This window comes from Sapajus apella, unplaced genomic scaffold (genome assembly GCF_009761245.1).
Source record: "Sapajus apella isolate SASKATOON/1434 unplaced genomic scaffold, GSC_monkey_1.0 scaffold13, whole genome shotgun sequence".
NCBI classification, from domain to species: domain Eukaryota; kingdom Metazoa; phylum Chordata; class Mammalia; order Primates; family Cebidae; genus Sapajus; species Sapajus apella.
Window position 1 is genome coordinate 25,651,331 of NW_022436953.1, and position 27,322 is coordinate 25,678,652.

The following is a 27,322-nucleotide window of genomic DNA, read 5'->3' on the forward strand; positions in this document are numbered from 1 at the left end:
TGGGGAAGCTGCCGACACACTGTTTTCGGTCTCCTCATTCCCTGTGCAGTCTGGCCGCTCCGGGGGAGGATGGGGCTTGCAGGCAGGCTGGTTTAGGATGTGTCCTGGCTCGATCACTCAATTTGTGGCGCGACTTTCAGGGGAGTCACCCTTTCTGGCCTTAGTTTTCTCCTCTGTAAAATAAGGGAACTTATTTTCGACAAAAATAAGTTCTCACCAATTTATTCGCCACCACATGCCCTTTTAATTCCATCTGCCCCAGGACTGCAGTGGGGAGTCTTTCTTTGCTGATGGATTTTGAAAATCATCACCACTGCCTGACTTTTTGTGGTTAAACACAGCTAGCCAGGAACTCAAGGCTTCTCATCAGCAGAGGCCTCTGCCTTTCCAGTATCCAGGGCTGAATGGATTCTGGGTCAAGGCCTCCCTCCCGCAGCCATGAGGCCCTGGATTGATGGAATGTCGCTACGGAGTCCAGGGAGCCAGCATGGGGACCCTGACAGCTTTTCCCATGCCCTAGGCTGCTGGGCCTCGCTGCAGGATTCCTCTGGACCTTGAACATTAACAAGGCTCATATTTGGAAGGTGCTTGGAGAGGGCTTATAAGTATTTGGAGGTTACTTTTAAAACTATTTTTATTGGAAAAGTAGCATGTGTACAAGAGAACAACCCAAATACAGAAAAATATTAAACTTCCCAAGCCTCCAGCCCCCTCCCATGCTACTGTATCCCAAGGTTAGCTCTGTCGGCCCACCCGGCCCTGGGTGCCTCTGCCCAGGGTCAGGGTGGAGATTTGAGGGTTGGGGGTGAGGGCTGGGCGAACCGCCTCCTCTCAGGTCTTTGGACAAGAGCTATACCCATTTGCGCTGCGTGGACCCAGGACTACTGCCCACAGGCCTGGCCCTGCCTGGGCACCCAGACCCACCTCCAGGGTCGCCCTCGGCCCTCCCGATGACTCAGACTCGCATCTGTCCCAAAAGATGCACCAAAGATTCTCCAGTGAGAAATCAAATTTTTGATAACAAAAGTGTTTTAAAATAATTACGCACGTGGTGAAAAACTCAAACAGTAGAAAGCCCCTTTCTCATCTGAGTCTGCCCCACCCCCGCCAGTTACAAGCTTCCCAACCGCTTCCTGAGCTCTCTGCGTGTACGGACACGCGTCCCACCCACAACAACTTTTTAAAATAATCAGACGCGTGAAGGATTCCATTCCAATCACTTCTGCTCTCTGCTTTTCTCACTTTACTGTGGGTCGGGCGAGGGCTTTCTGCCAGCGACACGGACGCCGCCTTCATACCGCCGCACAAGCCCCGCAGTCAGGGTTCCGCATGCGGGGTACCAGGGGCAGACCCAGCGCGTAAGCGGGGTCCGCGGTGCCGCCAACGCCCCGGGTCTGCGCAGCGGCCCCGGCAGTCCCTGCCCCGCCCAGTCCGAGCCTCCCGGGCGGGCCCCGAGCCGGGCGATTCGCAGGAACTTTCCCGGGCTCTCCCGCGCGGAGCCGCCACAGGGCCCCCTAACAATGTTCCTTTAGTTTTAAGGACGCGAATCGCGCCGAGAGAACCCGCGGAAAGTGAATAGGTGGGGCGCGCAGACGGGGAAACTGAGTCCCGCGAGAGGGCGGGTCTGGGCGCTGCCCCGCCCGCGCCCCGTGAGCTCCACCGTGCCCGGATGCGCCCGCCCTGCCCCCGCCGCGGGCCGTCCCGGTCCAGCCGCCCGCCCTCCCGCCATCCGGCCGGCCCCCCCCGGGCGCAGTGCCCGTCCCCAAGGCGGCTCGTCACCGCAGCGAGGCCAATGGGCTGGGCCGCGCGGCCGCGCGCACTCGCACCCGCTGCCCCAGAGGCCCGCCCGCACTCTCCCCGGCGCCGCTCTCCTGTCCTCGCCCTGCCCGCCGCCACCAGAGTCGCCATGCAGACCCCGCGCGCCGCGCTCCTCCCGTTGTTGCTGCTGCTGGTGGCGCCCACCTCGGCGCAGCTGTCCCGGGCCGGCCGCTCGGCGCCTTTGGCCCCCGGAACCGCCGCCGGGTGCCCCGAGCGCTGCGAGCCGGCGCGCTGCCCGTCGCCGCCGGAGCACTGCGAGGGCGGCCGGGTCCGGGACGCATGTGGCTGCTGCGAGGTGTGCGGCGCGCCCGAGGGCGCCGCGTGCGGCCTGCAGGAGGGCCCGTGCGGCGAGGGGCTGCAGTGCGTGGTGCCCTTCGGGGTGCCGGCCTCGGCCACGGTGCGGCGGCGCGCGCAGGCCGGCCTCTGCGTGTGCGCCAGCAGCGAGCCGGTGTGCGGCAACGACGCCAACACCTACGCCAACCTGTGCCAGCTGCGCGCCGCCAGTCGCCGCTCCGAGAGGCTGCGCCAGCCGCCGGTCATCGTCCTGCAGCGCGGCGCCTGCGGCCAAGGTACTCCACCGCACGTCTAGGCAGCTTCCCACTCTCTCCATCGTAGCCCGGACAAGCTTCTGCGGTACCGGCGGGCAAGCCGAGGGGCAGCGAAGCGTCGCAGGGTGGCCAGGGCAACTCTCGGGGACAGGCAGGTGGGCCCGGGGAGGACAGCTTTCCGCGGGCTGCCTCGAAACCAAGCTTTAAGCCCAGCCCGGGACCGGTTCCGCGCCCCGACGATGCCGGTGCGCTCGGCCTGGACTCTGGGGCTCGAGACGCCTGGTGACCGGCTGCGGGGTGCCCTGAGGGCAATCACACAGCGCGGGGAACCCAGGACAAATAAGAGGGATAGGGGCATAAAGGGAGGAGAGAAGTTCAGACCTAGGAACTGGCGCCTGGCAGAGCGGCTTCAGGACCACAAGAAATCATTTCTGTTGCTTTTTCTTCTATTTGCTTCCTCCGTCCCCTTTAAAATGAGCCATGCATTACTTTTTATCATGGGACCTCTCCGTGAAAACTGTATGTAACTGTTTTGGAGAAGAATAGTGTTTGCCGGCCTGCCATGCAGTTTCTCCCAGAAAGTCTACCCCCGGCAGGGACCGGTTTGGCACCGCGCTGGTTTCGGCGGCGTTTGTTGCCTGTCTTACTTTCCTCGTTTTGAGCCAGCCTTGCAAAAATGAAAGTGGCTCCTTTTGAATAAGCTGAATCGGGCTTTGGATCACAAAATCTGCAGAGGCGGAGCAGGGACAGGGTTGGTGATGGGAAAGACGTCTCCCCTTCTCTCCCTCCTGGTGCTCACAAGGACCTGTTCTGGCAGGGGAGATGGTGGTGATGGGGGAAGGAGTGGAGTGGAGGAAGTTTTAACTGTCTCGCGGGACCTTTCAGAGAGATGCTCCTCATCTTCAGGCAGAGGCCATGTGGAAAAACAGTATCGAGTTCAGCGGCGGCCAGTGCCGCGGTGGTGTAGGAACCAGACAATGGGGCTTGGCAGTGCGCTTGGCCGCAGCCAAGCGGCTGCTGCCCGGACCCAGCGCTGCCTCCTTAACATGAGCAGTGCTAGGAGTGGGGCATAGGAGAGCACAATGCCCTGTGCCCTGGTATAGATTTTTCTTTATAGGAATATGGTTCAGTATGACCAACGGGGGCTTAGCATAGCTTGGCTTACATGGACGGGAAGGTGCCAGAGCCGAATTGGGTGAAACTGATGATTGTGTATTTCACCAACACAGGAGCACAGCCCTCGGGAAACTCAGTCTAGTTAGGCAGTAGAGAGTTGTCCCGGAGGGAAATGATCCAGGAGACTCGAGAATGGGCATGATGCTAGCACACGCCTAGTGAGCACCCAGTCTGTGTGCCAGGTGTGTTATCTCCGTGACCTTATTTGGTCTTATGAGGAAGGAGTTTCTCCTCTCTCTCTCTCTGTCTATCTTTCTCTAGAGACAGAGTCTCTCTCTCTCACCCAAGCAGGAAGCAGGAGTGTAGTGGTGTGATCATGGCTCACTGCAGCCTCTGACACCTAGACTCAATGATCCTCCTGCTTAAGCCTCCCAAGTGGCTGGGACTACAGGCGGATGCCACCACACCCAGCTTCTCATCCCTGTTTTACAAATAGCGGCACTGAGGTTGAAAAACTTGCCCAAGGTCACTCAGCTGGAATTTAAACCCAGACAGCCTCATTCAGAGGAGTCAGCCCAGCACTTAACTCCAAGGCTGCGCGAGAGGGGTCAGGTGTTGTAAATTTCCTAGTGGGCTGGACGTGCGTCCCCCTCAAAGCTGGGAACAGCATATGCAAAGCCAAAAACTTGTTTGGAGGTGAATAGATCAGTGTGACTGGGGGACATTTGGGGAGGGCAGCAGGAGTGAGCCAGGCTGGTGGCTCAGAGTCCATGGCTGAAGAGGCTGGCTGTGCTCTGTGCCCTGTGCACAGATGTTCTTGAACTGGGGCCACTCAAAGCCTAGTGTAGGGCTGACCTAGCGGTGGAGTGCAGAATGCATCCAGGGTGGAGAGTTTAGACTACTGCAATAATCTGGGTGTGAGGCGACAACATTGAAAAAGCATGTTTTTGTCTAAAACAAGCCAGCTGTTACTGGTCTCGCTGTTTGTGGTCTCGTTGCACGGGGTCCTGAGTTGCTGGCACCGTGCGAGCCACCTAATTTATGGCTAGTGAGGCAAGTTGCTTAACAAGCTTTGGAGTTGGCTGAGTCCCCGTGTGGAGGGAAACAGGTTCCCATTGGCCATCAGGCTCACAGCGGGCCCCCACTGTACCAGGGAGGGGACAGCCACAGAAGGATGAGCATGGTGGCCTTGAAAGGAGGGAGAGACAGAGTGGGTACAATGCTGTGTTTATCCCTCCCTTCTTCTTTTGCAAATATTTATTGAGCTCTGTAGGGTGTCTGACACTGTTTGCATGTTTGTCTGTCTGGCACATCAGAGGCAGTTGGTATGAATGGATGAGTGAATGAATAAATGAATGAATGAAGACAAACAGAAGGGGCTTGCGATACACAGTCATTCTGTTTTTCCTTAGTGGAAGGCACTGCTTTGCTGTGTCCCCTCTCTGGATCTCACACTCCGCCCTTGACTTCCCAGCGGTGCTTCCGAGGACAGGCGCCTGGGAGCCAGCAGACTTCATTCAGTCCAAGCCAGGCTCCAGAACTCAGCAGCTGGTGCCTACGGGCAGGTCACTTGATGTCATTGTTAAATGAGGTGAATTGGCTGCCTGCTCTGGCTCAAAGATTGGCAGGAGAGCTACTTTAGCTGCAGTGGACATGAGCCTTTTCGAGGGGTGCCACTTGACTAGAGGCCTGAAGTTGGAGCAAGTCACACTCGGAACTGGAGACAGAGCCCTCGAGGCAGGAGCGGGTGCTGTGATTTCAAATCTTGTAAGGAGGCTTTGTTTGGGGCGGAGCATGCTGGGGGACGAGAGATAGAAATATCAGATCAGGGATCCCCAGGCAGGTGACCAGCACTTTGGGGTCTCAGTAGATCTTTGGATAGAGGAACGTGTCACCATTCAAAGGAAAGCACTTTCATCTGTAAGCTGTTTAATGAATAGACTTTAGAGAACATCTCTCATCATGGCTCTGGAAATGAAGGCAAATTGTCTATTTCAGAAGACGATGCACTGGCTGGATTTGGATGGGAAGGTATACCCTTAGACTGGGGAACAAAGTTCTGTCATCTCCAGCTCTACTGGGCAGATGATTACAAAAAAAAAAAAAAAAAAGGAGTTGAAATACTAATAGGATACTAATAATGAGGGCTAACACATATTTTGTGCTTGTTCTGTGCCAGGTGCATACTAACTCCTTTCATCCTCCTGAGTCCTATGAAGTGAGTGCTGTAGTCTTCCCCGGTTACAGCTGGGCAACTGAGTCACAGAGCAGTACCTTGCTCAGGACTCCTGGCCCCACACAACTATATCCAGAGCCTCGTTCATAACCACATGCTGTGCTGTTGACAGAGCAACAGAGATTATAAACCAACCCCAGCTAAGCCCCAGCTAATAGCTGAAATAAACAGGGCTCCAGATGGCCGTGGCCTTGAGATGAAACAGGGCAGATCACAGCCCTCACTCAGCAGGCTCAGGAGCCTGAAGACAAGGTTGCCTCCAGTTGCCATCAGGGCAGCCCTCACTAGAGAAAAGTGAAAGAGCTGAGGGGCTGTAGGAAAGCTGCTTCCACACCAGAGGTCCGACAGCAAACTGCTCTTGAAGAGAGAAAGGCCCTTCCAGATCCCCCCCGTGTCCCAAAAGACCAGCCAGGATTCTAGACCTCTGTTAAAACATGGACAAGAAGCCAGGAACGAGACCCAAAACACAATTCCCAAATAGTGGAGGTCTCGTCCATTTCTCCTCCTAATACATCCTCCAGGAAAGCCCACCCCACTGCATACAGCAGTCCAGACAAGCTCGGAGGTCTGCAAGCTATAGGGGTGCCCAGAAGTTCCCCCATGGGAGGTTTTTAGGATCGCCTGCTCCTGGTCTTACCCCAGAGCCTCTGAAGGCAGAGGCTGTATGTACATACCTGGTGCAGAACCAAGGGCTTAGACGGCTGCTTTGCTTCTTGGAGGCCTGGACTATTTGTAAAATTTATTGAGGTGATTCTTTCATGGGAGCCTCAAACAAGCCATCATTGTTAGCTGAGTGCCGACCCTGTGCTGAGCTCTGGGGAGACAGGGTCGAATAAAACAAAAATACAATAAATAAATAAATAAATTAAATTAAATTAAATTAAAAAAGGAAAAAAAAAAAACCAAAAATGCTGCCCACAGAGAACTTACATTCAGTGCAGTGGGGGAAATACAATCACTCCTTCCCATGGTTGCATTTTTCCATTGCTAAAGTGTGCCATTTGCTAGAGAGTCGTTTCCAGTGTTGGCGATTCAAATACACCTTTTGTCACTTAAAAAGTAAGTGTGGCAGGGACCTGAGCTTCATCTTAGGGCAGGGTGGGTGGAAACAGTCATGAGTCTCCAGCTTGTAGTCACCCGAAACTTGGAAACTTGAAGGTCTTTTGAGCAGTTCATGGGGCTCTGCCTGCTCTGGTCGGCTGCCTTCTTTTATTGCTCTGTTGGTTTTGCTAAAGAGTTAAAATATTAAGATTTCATAAAATTAGGAAGTTAACAAGCCCAGAAACCAAGTGTTTGAGTTACTTCATTCCATTGAGAGAGCTGTAAATGGGTTGCATTGGAACTTAAAATAACTGCATTCAATAAGCGATCATGGCGGGCACCATGAGCTAACTGTCTTCAGAAGCCTGACAGCCTCTGCTGCTGGGCTGGATTCTCCGTTTGGAGCTGTGTGATCCTGGACGAGTTTCATGCCTTGGATTCAGAAATCAGACTTTCCATGAGCTTATATTTCGAGTGAATAAATAGCTCTGGTCAGGCTTAATTTGAAGAAGAAGTAAGCTTGGCAGTGGGCGAGGGTTCCTTGGAAGGCCAACTGGGGTGGAGGGGCTGAGGGCTGACAGCTGGCTGTGGCCCGTCCCCGGCTGTTACCTGAGCAGGTAATGGCTCCCTTCACCTCTTGGGGCCTCAGCAGTGAGGGGATTGGACCAGTTGATCTCTGAGGTTCCTTTTAACTACCATGGTCTTTGATTTTCTAAGAAAACAAGTCTCTGAGGAGGTTGTGGTCACCTCATTCCTAACTTAAAGGCTGGGCAGGCTTCTTTAAGAGCTACTTCTTTTTCCTAAATTATTGATGGTTAAAGCCAAGGCTGGCATTGAACGGACGGGGCCCATCTTGAGCCTGGCTGCGTTGGGCTTCAGCTTTGTACTGGCTGCTACAAGTCTCTGGGAGACCACAGGGGTGACATGTCCACCCTCAAGAGATGCGCTTCCACGAGCTTCATACCCCTTGCTCCTTCTCTGGGGCCCCGGGGCCTTCGGGTCATCTGAAGTGAGATACCCTCTGCCATTTCATCTTTTCCTTCGCCAACTTCTCTGCCATTAAAAAAAAAAGAAAGGAAAGAAAAATGCTATTAATAGAGAAACCGAGAAGTAGAGCCATTCTGAAGGCGCTTCCAAAAGGCTCCTGGAAGTGGCATGGAAGTTGGAGTGATTCAGCACTACTTGGTGACGTGTGCCTAGAACCACAGGGGGACAGCCAGGACAACACGCCTCAGGACAGAAGTAAGTGGCTATGAAATGGCATATCTGTCCCTGCCAGAAAGGTACAGAGTTCAGCTTTTGGAGTCAGTGCTGAGAGTTCCACTTATACACTTATTCAGAGCATTTATTTAACACCTACTGTGTGCTCAGAAGTGTACCAGGTACAGGGATGCAGAGGTAAGGACTGGTGGCCCCGATCTCAGGGTGCTCATAGTAGGTGGTATGATACCAGCTTAAGGGCTGGGCTTCTGAAATAGGAATGCCACTTTCTGGATGTGTGGCTTCTCTTAGGTGACTTCCTAAATCTCAGTTTCCCCATTAGTAAGATAATAGAAGTAATAGCAGATACATACATAGCTCTTAGGGTATTGCAGGATGGAAGGACCTCCTTCCTATGATGTGCAAAGCACTGTGCCTGATGCACTGCTAGAATTCAGGCAGTATTAGCTATTGTCATCGTCATTGTCATCATCATCTTCAGGGCACTGACAAAGGAGTCAGCTGTGTGGGAGGAGGGCTAGGATGCTCTTGTCTCCCTGGGGATGAGGTCGGTGGGGGGGTTAGGAAAACTTCACAGAGTAGGAAGGTGTTGTGAGGCTTGTGTCCTGGAGCTGACTCGGAATTTGCCATCTAACACATTGGAAAAGGTTCTCTGGGCAGAGGTACCCAATGTTGCCTTGCCTGTCACCCTCTGAGGTCCCAGTTGTTGCCTATATCATGTGACCAGTGTGTGGCTCCTTCTTGAATTAAGATCTGCATGTTTGGACTGACTGGGATTTTACAGATGTCATCTCATTAACTCTGCCTGGAGCTTGTGACACCCAGGAGATGGCAGTTTATAGAAGCCCTGAGACCTCCCTGAATGATGCTTGGTTTGGTTTCCATGCTCTGGGAATTCCTCACAAGGAGAGATTTGTCCTAAGGCAGGGGAAAAAAGCAAATTTGGGGGTCCATGGCTACCCTATTGTTTTAGATCATAGGACAAATTTTCAAATAAGTGCGTTCATAAAGACAATCCTCCGCAGCATCCCGTGACAGCAGCTCGTCCCTCGCCACAATATCATTATGGCTCCTTGGGCACATAAAAGTCTCCGAGGGCTTGTTTGTGACTGCAGTTTCTGACAATTTCCAAATTGAACAGCCTCTGTCCTAATGAGTCAGAGGCTTGTGCAATATTTTCAAACCTCAGGAACATCTTTTTCATTAGTTGTGCAGTAAAGAAGATGGTGGGCCTATCTCTGTGGTGAGCTGCTGTTTTTTTTGCTTTTGTTTTTGTTTTTTTTCCTCCAAGTTTGAAGAGGTTCACTGTAGAATTCCTTTTCACGTAGTCTTGGGGAAGATTTTTCCCGACCTTCCAACACATGAGTCATCTCGTATCCTGTGACTAAGAAGAGCTGTCTCTTTGGTGCCAGTTTTCTAAGCGCAGTCACCACTTGGTGGAGACGGATGGACACAGTTGGGATTGCCCAGGCAGACGGCTGCCAGTAGACATAGAAGAGGGAAGCTTCAATGTCCAGTGTCGCATCTGCTTTTCTGTGGCACAGAGTGAGCTACACAGGAATATTGCATTCTCCAGGACAGTTAGAGCAGTGGGAAATGTCACCAAGAAGAACAGTGACCCAAAAAGCTGCTGCCGGTTGGTGCTCTGTGTGAGCTGGGCACTGTGCTCACTGTGTTATGGGTCTTGCTTTGTTCTTACTTTGTAGCCATGCAGACAGGTAGGGGCATTCTCCCTGCTCCCTAGCTGAGGCCACTTACAGATGAAGCTCCAAGAGGTTAGCTGTAAATTGTCCACGGCCAGCCAGTGTGAGAAGGCAGAGCCAGGATTTGAACTCATGTCTGTCTCATTCCCAAACTATTCTTCAGGTTTCTTTAAGTCAGGTGTTATTTAGAAGTGTTTTGTTCATTCGTCAAATATTTGGTGGGGGTTTCCAGCTATCTTTCTGTTATGAATTTCTAGTTTAATTCCATTGTGGGCTGAGAACATATTTTGTGTGATTTCTATTTGATTACATTTGTTAGGGAGTATTTTCTGATCTAGAATGTGGTCTGTCTTGGTGAGTGTTCCTTGTGGGCTTGAGAAGCATGTGTGTCCTGTCGTTGTTGGGTGGAGTGGTCTATAAATGCCACTTAGCTCTAGGGGACTGATGTGCCATTCAGGTAAACCGTCTCCTTCCTGATTTTCTGCCTGCTGATCTATCAATTTCTGAAAGAGAAGTGTTGACATCTCTTGAGTCTATTCTGAAACACTGAATTGCTGTCTCCGTGATGGAGCGCTAGAGTTAGAAAATGATTTGGGCCTTTTGGATGAATAACTCACTCCCTTCAGCCTCAGTTTCCTCATCTACAACAGAGGGACAACGATGCCCCTGCTATAGGACTCCTGATCTGTAACAGGAGTCCAAAAGCATTGAAGCTGCAAGAGATTAGGACCTCTAGTTGAAAATTGCAGACTCTTCCAGGACTCCTGACAGAGCCAACACCAAGAATAGTACAGCCGGAAGGATGGAAATAGTAATATGCCTCTTGGGTGTCAAAGCGTGGGTCTCCTCTGGGCGTGTTCTCTTGTCCTACTGAGACATGATAGCTCTTGGCCAAAGTGACTGAACTTGACCCTCTGTTTCAGAAAGGCCAAATGCAGGGTTCACCACCGTCATGCCTGACGGCAGAATGCTTTGGTCCAGAACATCAGCCTCCCAATCATGACACCAAGCAAACAGCTGTCTCCGTCTGCACCGTGGAGAGCACTCGCTCCTCCCAGGGTGGTCTGCGTCCTGTGTTCTTCTCAGGCCGACTTTCTGTTTAATGTCTGCTGGTCAGGAAATGGCCTGAGCTGAGGTTCCTCAGATCCTAGCCTGACACTTCTCCACCAGCATTTTTGGTTCTGAAAAATATAGCCCAGTGTGGTTTAGCCCCACTGGATGAAACCTGGTAGGAACAGTCTGATAATAGCAGAGCCAAAAATCTGCGCAAGAGGAAGGGCGTGGATTTGAGAGCATCTGGGAAGGACCATGTGCGTGGATTCTGTTTCGTCTGTGGGATTCTGTGATACTTCTCGTTTAGTGTGTTCCCCTGGAATTCCCATCATTGGCCAAACAAATGGTTCTTCTGTCATCTGAGAAATGTCATTCTGCTCCCACTTTTCACACCGATATCTGACCACATCAACTCCCTATTTCCAAGCATCTTGTGGATGAGGCCACCACCTTACCTGTAAAGACACTGGTGGCTGCCCAAAGCCACCAACGGACTTGTAGAGAGGACAGAATCTCAGAGTATGAAACCCGAGTGTGGAGGATCCTGGCAGGTCCATAGCTCAGCCCTTGACTTCACAGGTGGGGAAACCGAGGGAGCCGATGGGAGTATGACTCTCACAAGCTGCACAGCTCATCAGTAGGGGCCAATGTGGAGTCTGTTTGTCCTGAGACCCAGGGCTGAGCCTTCAAGCCCTCCCCAACTCAGATGCATCCTCCTGTTGCAGCAGTTAGGTGTTTGGGAGAGGCCATGGTCCATGTTCATGATTTCCTGTAAGGCTAGAGAAACAGACCTTGTTCACTTAGTCTCACTAATCAAAATGAGGTTACAGAAAACTTTTCCCCCTAAAATAATTTCCTTGGGTTAGAAGATGACTAAAAAGCTATTCATCTGATGACTGATGTCTCCCTTTGAGAATTATAAGCACATATAAATGCCTTTGATGGTAATTATAATAATTTTGCTGAAGGGAAAAAAGTCAGTATAAATATCATGGTGGACACGTTGATGAATGAGAACTGAGACGCTTTCATGTCTTTTCAGCTGTGGTTAGATTTTCTTTGAGCTGAATATACAAATTTTTCCTCTCCTAGCATAAAGACTCTTTTTTTGTATCTTTTCTCTCTACTGTTTAGACATGAAGGAAAATGCATTTATACATTTGATGACATATTGTACTAGCTCAGTTGTTTAAAACTATAAATGTAATTTAGTCCCATGAAAAATTAAGAAAGGAAGATTCATGATTTCACCATCACCATCTCTCCAGAAATATCATCATTTCTTTATTATTATTGTTATTTTGAGACAGAGTCTTGCTCCGTCACCCAGGCTGGAGTCAGGGGCACGATCTTGGCTCACTGCAACCTCCACCTTCTGGGTTCTCATGCCTCAGCCTCCTCAGTAGCTGGGATTACAGTCCTGTGCCACCACACCCAGCTACCTTTTATATTTTTAAGTAGGGACAGTTTTGCCATGCTGGCCAGGCTGGTCTCGAACTCCTGGCCTCAAGTGATCCACCTGCCTCAGCTTCCAAAAGTATGGAGATTATAGACATGAGCCACCATGCCTGGCCTAATTTCATCATTTCTGTCCCAAGTGTTGCCACCGTTTGGTTAACTGTTCCCCTATTCACATCCATGGTTGTGATGTTAAACAATCCTGGATGAACATTTTCATGTTCTTGGCTATTTCTGTATTGGGGGTCATTTTTTAAGGAGAGGTACTAAGAAGTACAAAAACTGGAAAGAAGGATATGGAATTTTTATGGTTCTGGTATAAATTGCCAAATTACTTTCCAGGATTGTAGCCATATTTGTTGCCATCAACTCTAGAATTTCAACCTCTTAAGTCACTGAAAGAAATTCTCCCAAAAGAAATCCTTCAGGAATAATGGAAGATGGTGCCAAACCCCAGCCATTCTGCTCACTGTTAGATTACTTTTTTGGTCTTACAGTTTACTTTTATTCTCAGGTCAATTGCTCTTAAGAGTTGAGCAATGTTTGGGGTAGAATAATGAGCACTTTTAAAATTTGGTTCTACCTGGGCAAGGGGCCAGTTGTGATCACAGACAGTCTCGCCTGGGAGGGGCTTGTGTGGGTCAGCTCATCCTTCCAACACCTGAAGCCTGGAGGTCACAAGCTGGGAGGGGACAGAGAGCCCGGGTCTCAGGACGCCCAGCCTAGGGCTCACTGCACTGAGCTTCTCGGATGCCAGCTCTGTCCAGGATGCGGGAGGAGGCCAGGCTGATGTGGTTTGTTTTGAAAAGTGATGAAAATATTTATTCAAATGTTTTGTAAACATAGGCAGAAGTATAACAGGAGCTGCATATACAAAATTATTTTCTAGTAGTCACATTAAAAAAGCAAAAAGAAAGAACATTATCTTTCTTTTTTAAACAGCTTTATTGAGATATAATTTACATACTATAAAATTTACCCCTTTAAAGTGTACAGTTTGGTGTTTTTATTTGTTCACAGTCGTGCACCTATCACTACCAGATTCAGAACACTTTCATCGCCCTGAAAAGAAACCCCACATCCATTAGTAGCCACCCTGTTCTTCTCCTCTGCCCAGCCCTAGGCAATTTTCTGTTTCTATGAATATGTTTATTCTGGACATTTCATGTAAATGGAATCAAACAATACGTGACCGGCTTCTGTCTCTTAGCATGTTTTCAAGGCTGTCCACGTTGTAGCATGGATCATTATTTCATTCCATTTTATGATTAAATATATTCCTTTGTATGGATACAGGGAGACCAGACTTTAATTTTATCTCTTCTCCCTAATGGGGAATCCCAATTTCAGGATTTTCAAGAAAGTCACTTTGAAAGTCTAAATTGCGGAGGAGGTATTGACCGGTTCCATTGGAAGAAACTTAGCACCTGACTCAGGAAGCCCGCATGAAAACCAAGACTATTCTATAGGGATGAGGATTACACACTGAAAGGAAAACATGGGGAAATGCACTTTTCAGATTTATTAGATCATATAACTTTTTTGGAGCTGGAAAGGATGACGGAAATGGTCTAGCCTACCCCCTCATTTTACCACTGAGGTAACTGAGGCTCAGGAGGGGAAGTGGCTTGTTTTGGGTCCGGGACCACTTTGCACTTCTCATTGGAGCCAAAGCTTCCTTCTGGCGCCTGTCTCTCTTTTACAAGTTCCCCTCACATGGGTGCTGGGTACTGCTTGGAAGAACTGGCCTCTTCCTGGACACTGGGGCTGATTCACCGTCACCTCCCTCTCTCGCCTCTCTTCTGCCTGCCTCCCTGCAGCCCCAGGTCCTCCTCCTGCGCGGGGAGGCAGGGGAGGCGGACTCAACCTGGGTGGGCACTGCCCCCTAGTCCGCAGCCTGAGGCTGGAGGGCTGGGGGGCTGCAGCCCCGGCAGCTCCAGACATAACAACCAGCGGAGTCGGCGCAGGAAGCGAGCCCAGCCGAGAAATCTGCGAAGGTCAGGACCGGAGCCAGACGCTTATCAGGAGGAAAGTTAATGGTGTTTTTGTGAACCGAGCAGTCAGCTGTTTCCCCGAAGATAATAATAGACACATCGTGTTGGGCATTCAGGAGGCTCCTGAAAAAAAATTTATGCAGTGGAATTGATTGGAAGCTTTTCCCCAATACATAAAATAGGCCAGAAGAGACTATCAAATATAACAGCACCCATCAAGCCCTCGCACCCACTGTGGGTATCCAAGCAGGGACTGAAAAACTCTTTTTTTTTTTTTTTTTGCCAATTATTCTGAAAAGTGATTTTCAATGACAGGCACCTTTAAACATAGACACGTTGTCCTGGAAAAGCCACCTTTTCCCAGTAAAGCTAAAGCTGCAGAACGAGGCTGGGTTTGTGACTGACAGAACAGTGAGGGGTTCACAGCCAGCTGGCCAGGTGCCCCCCATAAAGCACCTTTCGAATCTGCTCTATTTGAGAGAGACTGCCTTAGTGTTGTTTGGGTAAGCCTTCCTCCTCACCTCACCTGCCACAGGACTTTTCCAGGCACCATCTGCTGTAGTCTTGGCCTGGCTTCTGCTACAGTGACTGCTCAAGGCAATCGGGACACACGGGAAGGGACAGCAGCCTGAGGTCTGGCGTCCGGAGAGCTTTTCCCACTTGGAGCCGTCTGGGAGACTGTCCCGGAAAGAGAGGGGCTGCCAGCACTTGGAAGTGCCAATGTGGGCTGAAAGGCCAGGCTCCCGGCTCCCCCGCCTCTTCCTCCTTGATTCATTAAAAGGAAAGAAAGAGGTCACACGAAACTCTTCTGAATTTCATTTATTTCTGTACAAAAGACAGAGAGAGCGTGGCCATTCACCATTCAAATGTTAACCTTTTTAATCCAAATGATAATCCCTGCTTGTGAACTCGGTGTATTTTAACAAGAGTAGGTCTGAGTGCCACTGGCCGTGGGAGACACCGAAGGCTGTGTCTTTCCTCAGATTTGCAGTGGCCCTGATGGTGCATAGGGTCCCAGGTTTCCTTTAGACCTCAGCTGGCTGCCTGGGCCACCACTTAGTGATGCCACTGTCTTTCCTGTGCATTTTCTCTGCAGAGCTCAAGGAAATCCAGTTGCATAGGCCCCTCTGTGCCCATGTCCCTGGCGGCCTGGAATGTGCAGTACCAGCGGCAGCGATTAGAATGGGGGTCTGGTTTCCCGGAATGTGCAAGGTCTCTCTTCTGTTTCTGCTGCCTCCATGCCCAGACCAGTGCTGGGCTGGGCTCTGGGTTGGAGCCGTGGCTGATGCGTTTCCTTGGAATTTAATGGAGCGGGGCAGACAGCATGCAGCCACTCAAACTGTCTTGTGGGACAGCTTTGCTGCATTCCCTGGGTCATATATGCTTCTTTTTCTTTTTCCCCAGGCCACCCCTCTTGCAGACAGGAGGCCCCATCCCCTTTCACTTCATGCCTCACTGGCCATTAGAAACCTTTTCAAATTGATTTCTCTCCTGACCCTCCGAGGGAACATAACCAAGTTCCCTGGAGGAGGAGGAAGCGCTCCGTGTTTCTCTGCAGTTCATGGCTGGTTGAAATGCAACCCACGTGCTGTCTCTCTCCCCATTCCTCTGCCTGCCCTGCTTGTGCTTCTCATGGTCATTCTTAAATTCAGCAAGAAACCTCACAAAGGGAGCTTTTTTTAGAGAAAAGCCATCCTTGGCCTCCTGAGCGTGGACCAGCCCCTCTCCCCAGCTGCACAGCATCAGGTTCATTAACTAACTGCTTCTATCTGGGTCCTGCCTGCACAGGCCTGCTTACACCTGCTGCAGGCATCTGACTTGCCCTCAGGTTCCTGTACTCATCCAGAGTGGGGGAGCCCATGTTCCAGTCCTGACAGTGAAAAGTCCAGTGGTGGGGACCCTGCGTTCAGCGTAAAGATCAATATTCCAGGTCCTCTCTTCCTGCCACCCAGTGAGTGGCCGTTCGCAGGCAACTTGGTCCCTGTTGCCCTGGGCTTGTAGCTCTGGCATTTATTGTCTCTGCTGTTGCACCTCTGCCCCATCAGAAATGCAGGTGGCAGAGGGCGGGTGCTTCTGCTGGGACAGTGAGAAGCTGCGATGTAAGAGGAGCGCTGGAAGGATGGTTGAGTTCACATCCAGCCCTGGCTGCAGCCATTTGCTGTCCCCCGCTTCTCGTAAAGGTGCTGAGCTGGGAGTGGAACCAAGTGGATGACAGTGGCCCTGGGCACCTGTTGATAACGTCCTGGCATGTCGTTTCCCCCTGGGAGTCCCATCTGGATTTGGGTCTGGATTTATTTATCCAGCAAATAGCCTCTTTGTAGTTACTTTTAATCTAGCCATGCTCGGTGCCTAAAGGGATGCCAAAGAAATATGAGTCCCTCCATTATGTACCCCCCACAAACACCACAGCAAATTCTGGGTGCCGCTGGATTCTGGACCTCCCAAAAGCTGCTGGCGCCTGGAGGAGGGGTCTCAGAGGCTGGACGTCACTCCTGCTGGGTTGCTGGGCTGGGAAAGTACTGATGGCAGCTGAGGAGTGTGTCCCAGACTTGACTGAGCCATTCCCAAAGATTATTCCGAGTTCTCCCAACACCGCACTGGAGTCCTGCCGTGCTGGCCTTCTTTATTTACAGCTTCTGACTCGTGTCTAGCAACCTTGCCAGAGATAGTGGCAATGTGTCTGCAGGCGACCAGGAGAAATGTCCCAGGCTTTAGGGCTGGACTTTGAGCATACAGCAGTGGGGACCCAGCAGGCAGTCTCCTGGGCAGTTACCTCTCCTCATCCTTCCATGGTCGGGAGGTTGCTCCCTGACCCTTCAAGTGAGGATGGAACGTGCTATCCATTAGCCTTAATTTCCAACGTCTGCATGATGCATTTTGTGCTCTTGCCTTTGGAAGAAATTGTATTTTCTTGTCACTTATGTATGCCAGACACACATGGCAGAAGAAAGGGAGGCTGGGACAGGGGAGGCAGATGAGCTGCTGCTGACCGACCTGCCCAGTTTCTTAGCTGATCCCGGCCTCCATCCTGGTGAGCTGACACTGGCCCAATCCAGCCGTATCCTTGGCTGGGTTTCTGTCTTCACACCTCGTCCTTTCCCCTGAATCCTGGCAATTGTTGGTAGTGGGTTGTGTTCTTATTTGTAACCTTGAAAGTAGGAATACTTTTGCTGGTCTTGAAAGTGGAAGAAATCAGGTGAAGAATCACAAGTGATTTGTGAGCTGGGAGAGACGTTAGAATGTAAATTCGAGGAAGCATCAGCATGAGGGGCATGCCTGGGCTGCGCAGCTTGCCGTGGCTGGAGTACGCACTGTCCTGGCATTGCAGGGAGGATGGGAACCTTGCCTCCCTGCAGGTGGGCCACTGTGTCAGCCCCCGCAGACTGCTCCTGGGCTCCTGGGTTCGACCAGATGAAAGCAGCGTCTCCAGTGGCACCTCAGCAGCTCCTGAAATGCTTTTCGGTGCCAAACCTGGATTTTGGGTATTTGAAATGCAGGCACAGCTGGCTCCATGGGCATGGACCTGTGCAGTCACCCAGTGCCCCTTGTTCAGAAGGGTTCCGCACCTGTTTTAATGCTCTGCTGTTGCTCTCTTGAGATTCTTAATAATTTTTGAACAAGGAACCCCACATATTCATTTTCCACTGGGCGCTGCAAATGATCTGGCTAGTCCTGAATCTAGGACGGTGCATTACAATGCCATTGATTGGATCAATCTGCTCTTGCAACTGATTTGCATTTTGGGAACATGCTGTCCCCTGTGAATAAAGGAGGATTCATTTCTTTTCCCTCGAATACACTGCATTCTGTTTTCCAAATTAGCTGTGCTTATCAACTCAGCTGAGAAATTGGAAGGCGGGATTGTTCTGGCTGGAAGGGAAGGTTAGATTGTTAATCCTGCATCCTGGCCCTGATGTCACAAAGTGTGAAGCATGTTCCCACAATGGTGTGGGCTGCGGGGGGCTGGAGGCTGCCTGAGAAGGCGGGAACCAAGGAGGGAGGCCAGTTTGGGAGCCAGACAGATGGGGTTAGGCTCTTGCTTTTGCCACTTGCCAGCTCTGAAGCTTTGGGCATCATGATGTAATTCTCTGATCCTCATTTTTTTTTCATCTTTCTGTAGATTGGTGTGAAGATGCACCCTGCAGGCTTGCATGAATAATTAGAGATAACATTTTATTACTGGGCTTGACACATAGTAGATGCTCTATGATAAATAGGTTCTATTATTCTTCTTATTGATATTATTATTTTATTACCAACATTGAAGGTTGGGTGGGATTTGACTAGCTAGAGGGGAGGAGAATGAGATATTCCAGGCAGGAAGGGAAAGAGGCATGAATGCAGGGGAAGGGGTGGAGCACTTTGGAGGTGCAGGGAGAGGTTTGCAGGATGGGAGTGTGCATTAAGGCGTCCTGGGAGAGAGTGGAAGAATCGATGCCACATGGCAAATGAGAGGGCATTGTGGGCCCAAGGAGATGGAGACGGCTGTGGGGATCCTGCAGGAAGTTTATGCACCCTAAAGTGGCATTGTCAGTTAGGGGGAGACACTGAAGGCAGAGGTGAGGCCTGCATGAATTAGCATAGAGTGGGATTCCTGGAAGCTTCAGAAGCTTGAGAAAAGCCACTTGGAGGTGTTGAAATGCACCTGGGCGGGGGATGTGAGGACCTGACTCTGGGCTGAGAGCTGGGAGATGGTAACCCAGGCGGCCTTGGCCTTGAAGATGGGGCATGATATTTAGTGCTTACTGTGCAATCTCACCGAGGACTCCCAAGCCCTGTGGAGTAGGCGATGTTAGCTCCATGTTACAGAAAGGGAGACTGAGGTTCAGGCAGGGACAGGCACGGTCTGAAGTCACACAGCTGTAAGGGGTAGAAGTGGGCACTGAGACATTAACTTAAAGCCGAAAGATCTGACCTTTCTTAGCGTGACCGGCCCCATGGGGAATGTGTGGTGGGCTGGAGTGCAACTCGGTGTCCCAGCCATCCTGGATGCTCTGCGTTGGTGAACCCAAGTTGCCACATCAGGGTGGGCGAGGGCAGGAAGCTCTGCAGGGAGAAGGACAGAGAGACAGAGCCAAGAAGAGGGGCAGGGCACCGGGGTCCCGTGCAAGGACAGTGAAGTATTGATGTGTTTAAAGGAGGTTGGCACACCTGGGATAGTGTGGGAAGAGGGCTGGCCGGAGAGTCTAATGGGAATGCCAGGGAAAGCTGCCTTGGTTCTGTAAAGTGAAGCCCCCATGCTGGCCATGGAGTGTTGATGACTGAGGGTCCCTGCTTGCTGTCTGGCCGAGGCAGTGTGCCCTATAGGCATAGCTCTGGTGTCCTGCTGGCCTAGCGTGAGTGTCCCTCATGCTGGGAGCCAGCCAAGTGCTCTGGAGGAAGGCGGTGGGAGGACGAGGGACAGTGGGACCTGCCACCTGGGCAGGAATTGGCACCTTCTCCTACTGGCAGGTCCAGGTTTCATGGAATCTGAAACTTGTATAATGCAGGAGACCCTCTTCAAGAAAAAAAAAAAAAACCCTTAAAATTATGAATGTAACATTAGCCATGAAACTCTTCTTTACATAGATTGAAAAAAGAAAATGCCCAAAACAACAAACTTCAGAAAATAGAGAAATACTACAAACATCACAAAATCCAGAAAAACAAGATTTACAAAGTTAACTGCTGGATACTCTTTCACCTTGAGAATGCTCCTCTCTCCTCCTCTTTTTTTGACTGTTAACTCTTTGCTCAACTTTTCATGTGACAATGCTTTTGTAATATTTCCCACAGAGAAAATAGAATAATTTATTATTTTTGGGATCATTATTATGATCAGTTGAATATTTTTTTGTTTTTTCTTTTTCTTTCTTTTTTTTTTGAGACACAGTCTCGCTCTGTCACCCAGGCTGGAGTGCAATGGTGTGATCTCAGCTCACGGCAACCTCCACCTCTCAGGTTCAAGCGATTCTCCTGCCTCAGCCTCCTGAGTATCTGGGACTACAGGTGCCCGCCACCATGCCTGACTGATTTTTGTATTTTTAGTAGAGACAGCGTTTCAACATGTTGGCCAGGCTGGTCTCGAACTCCTGACCTCAAGTGATCCACCTGCCTCAGCCTTCCAAAGTGCTAGTATCACAGGCGTGAGCCACCATGCCCAGCCTCAATTCAATATTTTTCTACTACCCACACACTCACTGTCTTCTGCACCAGGGTAACTGGCAGGGTGGGCGGTAGGGTGTCCCTGGAGACCACACAGATAGCAGGATAGAGACAGCAACTTAACTAGGCACAGAAGGGACTTTAACACACACAAATAGATCTCATTTAATCCCAAAAAAATGATTCTGCAGTTTTACTTTTCCCTTAGCCTCTTCCCCCAAATGCTGGCAGCCACCCTGACAGGATAGATGTGTGACAGGGGGTGGGAGACTGTGGCTTCAACCAGCTGCAGCTTCACTATTTCACTTCTACATATTCTCTACAAGCTGTGACAATAGCGCTTTGCCAGGGCCCCTCATGGGGCACATGGGGCAGATGGAGGGCTTTATGCTGAAGCTTTGTGGATGTTTGCTGTTTGTCTACCTCTGTTCTGAGTGCTTGCATCTGGGCAGGGATTCAGGCTCAATCCCTGCAGAGAGCCCAAGAGCACCAGACAGAGTTTCCCCAACTGTCATAGTTGGTGGCACCCTTAGTAGTTGATATGGCTGTGTCCCCAGTCAAATCTCATCTTGAATTCCCACATATTGTGGGAAGGACCTGGTGGAGGGTAATTGAATCATGGGGGCAGGTCTTTCCTGCACTGTTCTCATGACAGTGAGTACGTCTCACAAGATCTGATGGCTTTATGAAGGAGAGCTTCCCTGCACAAGCTCTCTTTCTGCCTGCTGCCATCCATGTAAGATGTGACTTGCTCCTCCTTGCCTTCTACCATGATTGTGAGGCTTCCCAGCCACGTGGAACTGTAAGTCTCAAACATCTTTCTTTTGCAAATTGCCCAGTCTCAGGTATGTCATCATCAGCAGCATGAAAACAGACTAAAACCGTAGTGCAGTCATTTTTTCATGGTGCCCAGTAAGACCAAAAAATACCAACAGTTCCATTTATCAATTAGTGGGGTCTAAACAATTTGGTAAGTATTTGTGTCTTTATAACACAGTGGGTATTAAAAAAAAGACATTTTAATTTCATTATTCAATAAGCATGATCACTTATGAATGGGATGTGCGCACATGTTGGGTGTCACATGACCTTTAAAATCTTGGAGTCAGATTGGACACCACCATCTCCATTTCCAGTTCAACACTGATTTTTGTGTGGTACATTTTTTTTTAAATCACAGTGACTGCCGGAAATCCAACTTCATATGGAGTCACGAAAAGTGAGGTAGTATGATCTGATTTTGAAACTATGATCCATCCAGAGCTAGTTTACAAGGTGTCTAACAGTGATCAAGTATCACTCTAATTCCCCAGAAAACCTGAAATATCAGTGAATTTTCTGTAGCATTCTGGAGTCCCTTGGGGCAGACCATGGGAACCATGGCATTAGGATCATAAGGATTCTGGCTTCTTCCTGCCTCAGATCTAATCTTTACCTGACATTTTTGCCTTAAAGATGAAAGAAGCATACATTTCGATGTATTGAAAGCACATGATCAATTTTGTGCTTATTCTTTTGAGAGAAACACAGATAAAAGTCTATCCTTTAATTCATACTCCCCATACTGTGATTTTCATTTTTACTGCAAAAAATTTTGTTAAGTGTGACAATGAATGTCAAACACTTAATGCCTTGCTCTTTTCAGTAACATGAAATATTAGAGAATAATGACTGAAACTTATCCATACTGTGTATGTCTCTTTTCTTCCTCCCTGAAGGAATTTGTTAAAAGTAGTTAAGAAGTATTATGTGTGAAACTCCAGCAATGACGTGCTACAAGGAAGCAACATTTATGAAGCTCTGTGCTTGACTAGTAGTTTATAAAGAGGAAAGATGAATCATTTATTATCTTGGGAATCCTGGCAATTTTTAAACTACAAAGTTACAGGAAATGTTGGCTACTCTTAATGGGCCATTTGTTGTGTTAAAAACCAGTAATGATAAATATTTATTAGGTAAGTGGAGAGATCCGTCTCTATAAATTGTTGCAACTTATCATTTTACAAATCTTAGTTACCCAACTTTTCTGTTTAAAAATGAAGTCATGTAGTACTGTATAAGTCATTCAGTTTTTTCTTTTGGAGAATTACTTTGGATTGTCTAGGCTCTGTGCTCTCCACATATATTGTAGAAATAGCTTGTCAATTTCTACAAAAACTCCTGCTTGGAATTTTCGCTGAGAGTATGCTTAATCTATCAGTCAATTGGTGAGAAACTGATAGCTTAACAACAGTGAATCTTCTGATCTGCAAGTGCGGTATTTCTCTCCATTTACTTAAATCTTCTTTATTTTGATAGCATTTTGTAGCTCTCAGAGTACGATCTTGCACATATCTTGTTAAATATTTCCCCAATTATTCAGTATTTTATTTTTTATGTTGTTACAGTTAATATTTTAAAAATTTTGATTCCAATTGTTGCCAATACATAGAAATGCAATTGATGGCATATATTAACCTGTTATCCTGTGACATTGATAAACTCAGTCATATATTCATAGATTTCTAGAATTTTTCTATACCATCATATATGTCATCTGCAAATAAAGACAGTTTTACATTTTCCTTTCCAGTCTCTATGCCTTTTGTTTCTTTTTCGGGCCTCATTGTGTGGTCCATTACTGAACAGCAGCCGGTTCCAGCTTTCTGTTCAATAAAGGGGCACTTAGAAGGGAGAGCCCATGACCTTGCAAGGGGGTTCCCATCCCCATTACCTTCTGCTGCCTCAGTTCTGGCCTAACAGAACAGTATGGGGAGGAGGCATGGTCCTTACCTCCTAGGGTGTTACATTTGCCTTCTTCAGGTTGGTTGCTTCGTCAGGTTTAAGAGCTCATCTGGGCTGCTGTTAGATTATCTTCTGACCTTGCCCTGCCTCTCTTCTGTAGTGGCTAGGGGGTACCCTTGTAAGCTGGGGAGAAGAGATACAGGTTAAGGCCAGAAAAACCGGCCTGCCACACAGCTTCCCCTGGATCGTACCTATGCAGTGATACAATGACAACGTTAGAGGAACTGAGGGGCTGAGTGGGTGTCCAGATACTTCCCTTTACCTCTGTGCTGTGCCACTGATGTGTGATGTGCTTGCACCTGGGCAGAGCTGCCACTGAGCAGCTGGTGGCCAGTCCTTTGGATTTTCATCTTTCTAAATCGTATGCCATGGCTTGATCAAACATTTCAAATACAGTAGAGCATGAAATCAGCACAGGAAACACATAGAGGGAGATGCTGTTATCACATTTTATGGGTGAGGGGCTAAGACTTGAAGGAGTCAAGTGACACATACAAGGCCACACAGCTAGTGAGTACCATGCTGAGGGTCACCCTGTGGTCCACCTGAGGCCAGAGCCTGTGCACAGCCTTCTCCTCATGCTGAGTGGCCTGGATGCCCCCACCCTCTGTCCCCTCTACCCCTTGGAGAGTGGGCAGTGGCAGAGCCAGCCTGGGCCCATTTATGGGGATTCTCCATCTGAACTGACCCCTCTGGAAGGAAGACAGTTGACCCACAGTTGAGATCACAGCAGATGGGCCAGCCAGGGTGTCTGTAGACCATCACGCAGTGGTCACTCCATCTAGTTTGATGGACAAGGCTTTTTAATGGAACAGGAATCTCATGCTGAACCAAGTTACTTTTAGACACACTTTTATTCCTCACTCTGAAATGGCGTTTGGACAAGCCAAATATTTCTTCTTCTTTCAGTGGACTTTTGTCTATCTTTGAACAGTTAGTTGATGTTTCTTCTGTTTAGTTATTTCTGTTCTATTTTCCTGTTGCCACTGGTCCACTGAGGGACGGTAAAAATGGAAGTCAACGGTCGCTTTTGTTGTCTGAGATGCGTGATGAAGGCCTGTCAGTCAGGCTTGTCATTATGGTCTGTGCTCCCACGACTCCTTCTTTCTGTTTCCTCATCTATAGAATTTGGAGAGTCCTGGACCTGATCTCGAATTTCACATGTCCTTTATCTTCCTGCAGCACGCTGGGGAGAGGGAGACAGGGATTAGATGATAGGAGGTTGGAGCTGGAACAGACTTCATGGCTTGCTCTAGAGGCAATCAGTCCATTTTACAGATGAGGAAATGGAGGCTGCCCTGTGGACTGAGGCTGGAACTGGGCCTTCCAGTGGCCAGGCCAGATTCTCCCTCATCTCCCTTGTTGCTTTCTGGGGGATAGACCCTGGAGCCACTTTCTGTGGCTGTGTGAGAAGGCAACTGCCTCTCATTTTAGCCAGCAAAATCCATCTTCATTTTTGTCCCTGGCGTGGGCAAATTCTCCCATACCTATTTCGGGAAGCCAGAAAGAGGAAGTGAGTTAATGATCCTTAGTGGCAAGGCGCTAGTGATCGTCCTTCTTGTGAGAGTTTCCAAAACGCCATGCTGTCTGGGTTGCTGGCCTGGCCAGAGTTAAACCTCTTCTTGGCCTTTCCCCAGGAAGCTGGTCTGAGGAAGCCCAGATGCGTCTGTTTACAGCTGTCTCTGGTGACATTTGCCAGGCTCTGTGTTCAGAAGAAACATTTCCATCCCTTATTTACACCTCCCATTGGAGTGCCTGGGGAGAAACACACCAATTATTTGCAACTACCTGGAAACCTGGGAGGGTAGCAGATCAGTAGGGGGCCAGTGTTGAAGTGGGAAGCTGTAGATTAGATCTGGTGACACTGTGGGTTTGGGAGGGCTTGCCCAGATCCACCTGTTAGTTATACTCCCTGTTAAGAAACTTCAGTGTCCATGGAGAAGTTATTTAAAGTCTGCAAACCTTAGTTTTCCCATATATAATATGGGAAGGATACCTGATTTTCCTATTCCACAGGAAGGTAGAAAAAATTAAATTAAGGCAGCAAATAAAAGAGTTTTTAAAACAAAAATAATAAAATGATACTGTCCTGAATTTGTTAAATTATTTTTCCTAGTAGCTACAGATCTTTTTCTGTACCCTAGAAAACCATGCTATGTAAAAACAGATGATTCCAATCTTTAAATAAAGCAGCTCAGAGGTCAGGGGCCAGGACAGAAAGGAACCTTTTGTTCACAAATGCGCTCTCACTTCCGAGAAAGCAAGCTTGGGAGAGGCAGGTGGTCCTCCCAATGTCCCTGTGCCCCATGGTGTCAGGTTGGGTTCCTGTGGTCCCTGGTGACCCAGCGCAGCAGTGATGTGGGAGCCAGAGGGTGTGCGGCTGTGACAGGTCACAAGAGGGCTGGGACACCTCACAGATTTTACTTACAGCCTAGAGCCTGGGGAAGGGCTGCCACCCTAGAGATGAGAGAGGCGTGTGTGTGTGTGTGTGTGTGTGTGTGTGTGTATGTATGTGTGTGTTTGTGACTGTATGTGTGTATGTGCACATCTGTGAGTAGAAGTATGTGTGGAAGTGTGTATAGGTGAGTGTTTATATGAGTGTATGAGGGTATGTGTGGGGGTGTGTTTATGTGTGTACATGTGTGGGTGTGTATGCATAGCGTGTGAGTTTGTGTGTGCATGTGTATCTCTGTGTGTATGTGCATAAGTGTTTGCGGCAGGCACACAGGCCTGTTGGTAAAGATTACCACGTGAAATTGCTATGAAAGTTTCCAAAAGCTTCCTGGGTCAATTCATAGCGAGCAGCTAACAGAGGAGTGCAGGTCCCTGGAGCCTGCTTGTGCAGCACTGAGCTAGTCTGAGGGGGAAGAATGGGGGGCATGGCTTAGCTGCAGACCAGCCTGGAACCCCTCTGGCCTGCTTGAACAGAGACATGTTAAGAGGTAACAGCAGGTGGCACAGATTAGGGGCTGGAGGAGTAGGCTAAGGCTGCGCTTCCAGGGACACATTGCCTCGGCCACCACCCATGCCACCAAAATGGGAGCCCGGGACCCTGAATCTCTAGCAGCCCGTTTCTGAATCACTTGCCTTGGGTGTGTGCCTCTGGTTGTGGAAACTAACTTTTTGCCTGTCCCAAGCCTCACATCAGGACATGTGACAGCTTTGTTGAAAGTAGCTTTGGAAAAGCTCACCATGTGGGGTCACTCGCTGTAGTATATGGTCATGCATCATTGAATAGCAGGGATACGTTCTGAGAAATGTGTCGTTAGGTGATTTCATCGCTGTGGGAACGTTACAGGGTGCACTTACACAGACCTGGATGGCAGAGCCCACTACTCACCCAGGCCAGGTGGTAGAGCTGATTGCTCCTAGGCTGCATGCCTGTACAGTAGGTTACCGTACTGTATAATGTAGGCAGTTGTCACATAATGGTGAGCATTTGTGTATTAAAATATAGAAGAGGTACAGTAAAAACAATGGTATTATGGTCCACTGTTGGCTGAAGTGTTATGTGGTGTATGATTGTAGGTATAAAGCATTATAGTTGTTTGATTTTTCTATTTTACTCACCAACAGTCTTAAGGCACCTCTTATGCCTTTTGTCTGGAATCTCTCGGGCAGGGATGGAATGCATGGTTAAGGCATGGCGGAAACTGCTTTGGGGACAGATGATGGCCTCAGCCAGCCTTGGGGTGTCAGTGGGAAAGACAGGAGCTGCTCCTTTGCCTTCATGTTTCTTTGTAATAATCTCAGATCTATGCATCTGGTGGCTCTCTCCTAGAGAAAAGCCCGGCTCCTTCGCTCCTGCGGTGTGCTCAGGAGGGTTGCTTCTTTGTGGTAGTGGGGACTCAGGGAAGGGACGCAGGCAGAGGGTGATGCCACATCAAAAAGGGACCCCTGGCTGGGTATGATGGCTCACGCCTGTAATCTCAGCACTTTGGGAGGGCTAGGCGGGGGGATCACCTGAGATCAGAAGGTTGAGACCAGCCTGGCCAACATGTTGAAATCCTGTCTCTACTAAAAATACAAAAAAATCATTGGGTGTGATAGCGGGTGCCTCTAATTCCAGCTACTCAGTAGGCTAAGTCAGGAGAATCACTTGAACCCGGGAGGTAGAGGTTGCAGTGAGCCAAGATCACACCATTGCATTCCAGCCTGGGCAACAGAGCGAGACTCTATCTCAAAAAAAAAAAAAAAAAAAAAAAA

At 49.3% G+C, this 27,322-nt stretch overlaps 1 protein-coding gene across 2 annotated transcripts in view; it reads left to right on the forward strand.

Moving 5' to 3' along the window:
* The first annotated feature begins 1,763 nt into the window (after nt 1-1,763).
* HTRA1 (HtrA serine peptidase 1) overlaps nt 1,764-27,322 on the forward strand; it is a 52,095-nt gene continuing 26,536 nt past the window's right edge. For both annotated transcript variants that reach the window (XM_032281906.1, XM_032281907.1), the window contains exon 1: nt 1,764-2,387. In XM_032281906.1, coding sequence (XP_032137797.1) covers nt 1,793-2,387 — 595 coding nt within the window. In that variant the 5' untranslated portion in view covers nt 1,764-1,792. The remainder of the gene's footprint in view (nt 2,388-27,322) is intronic.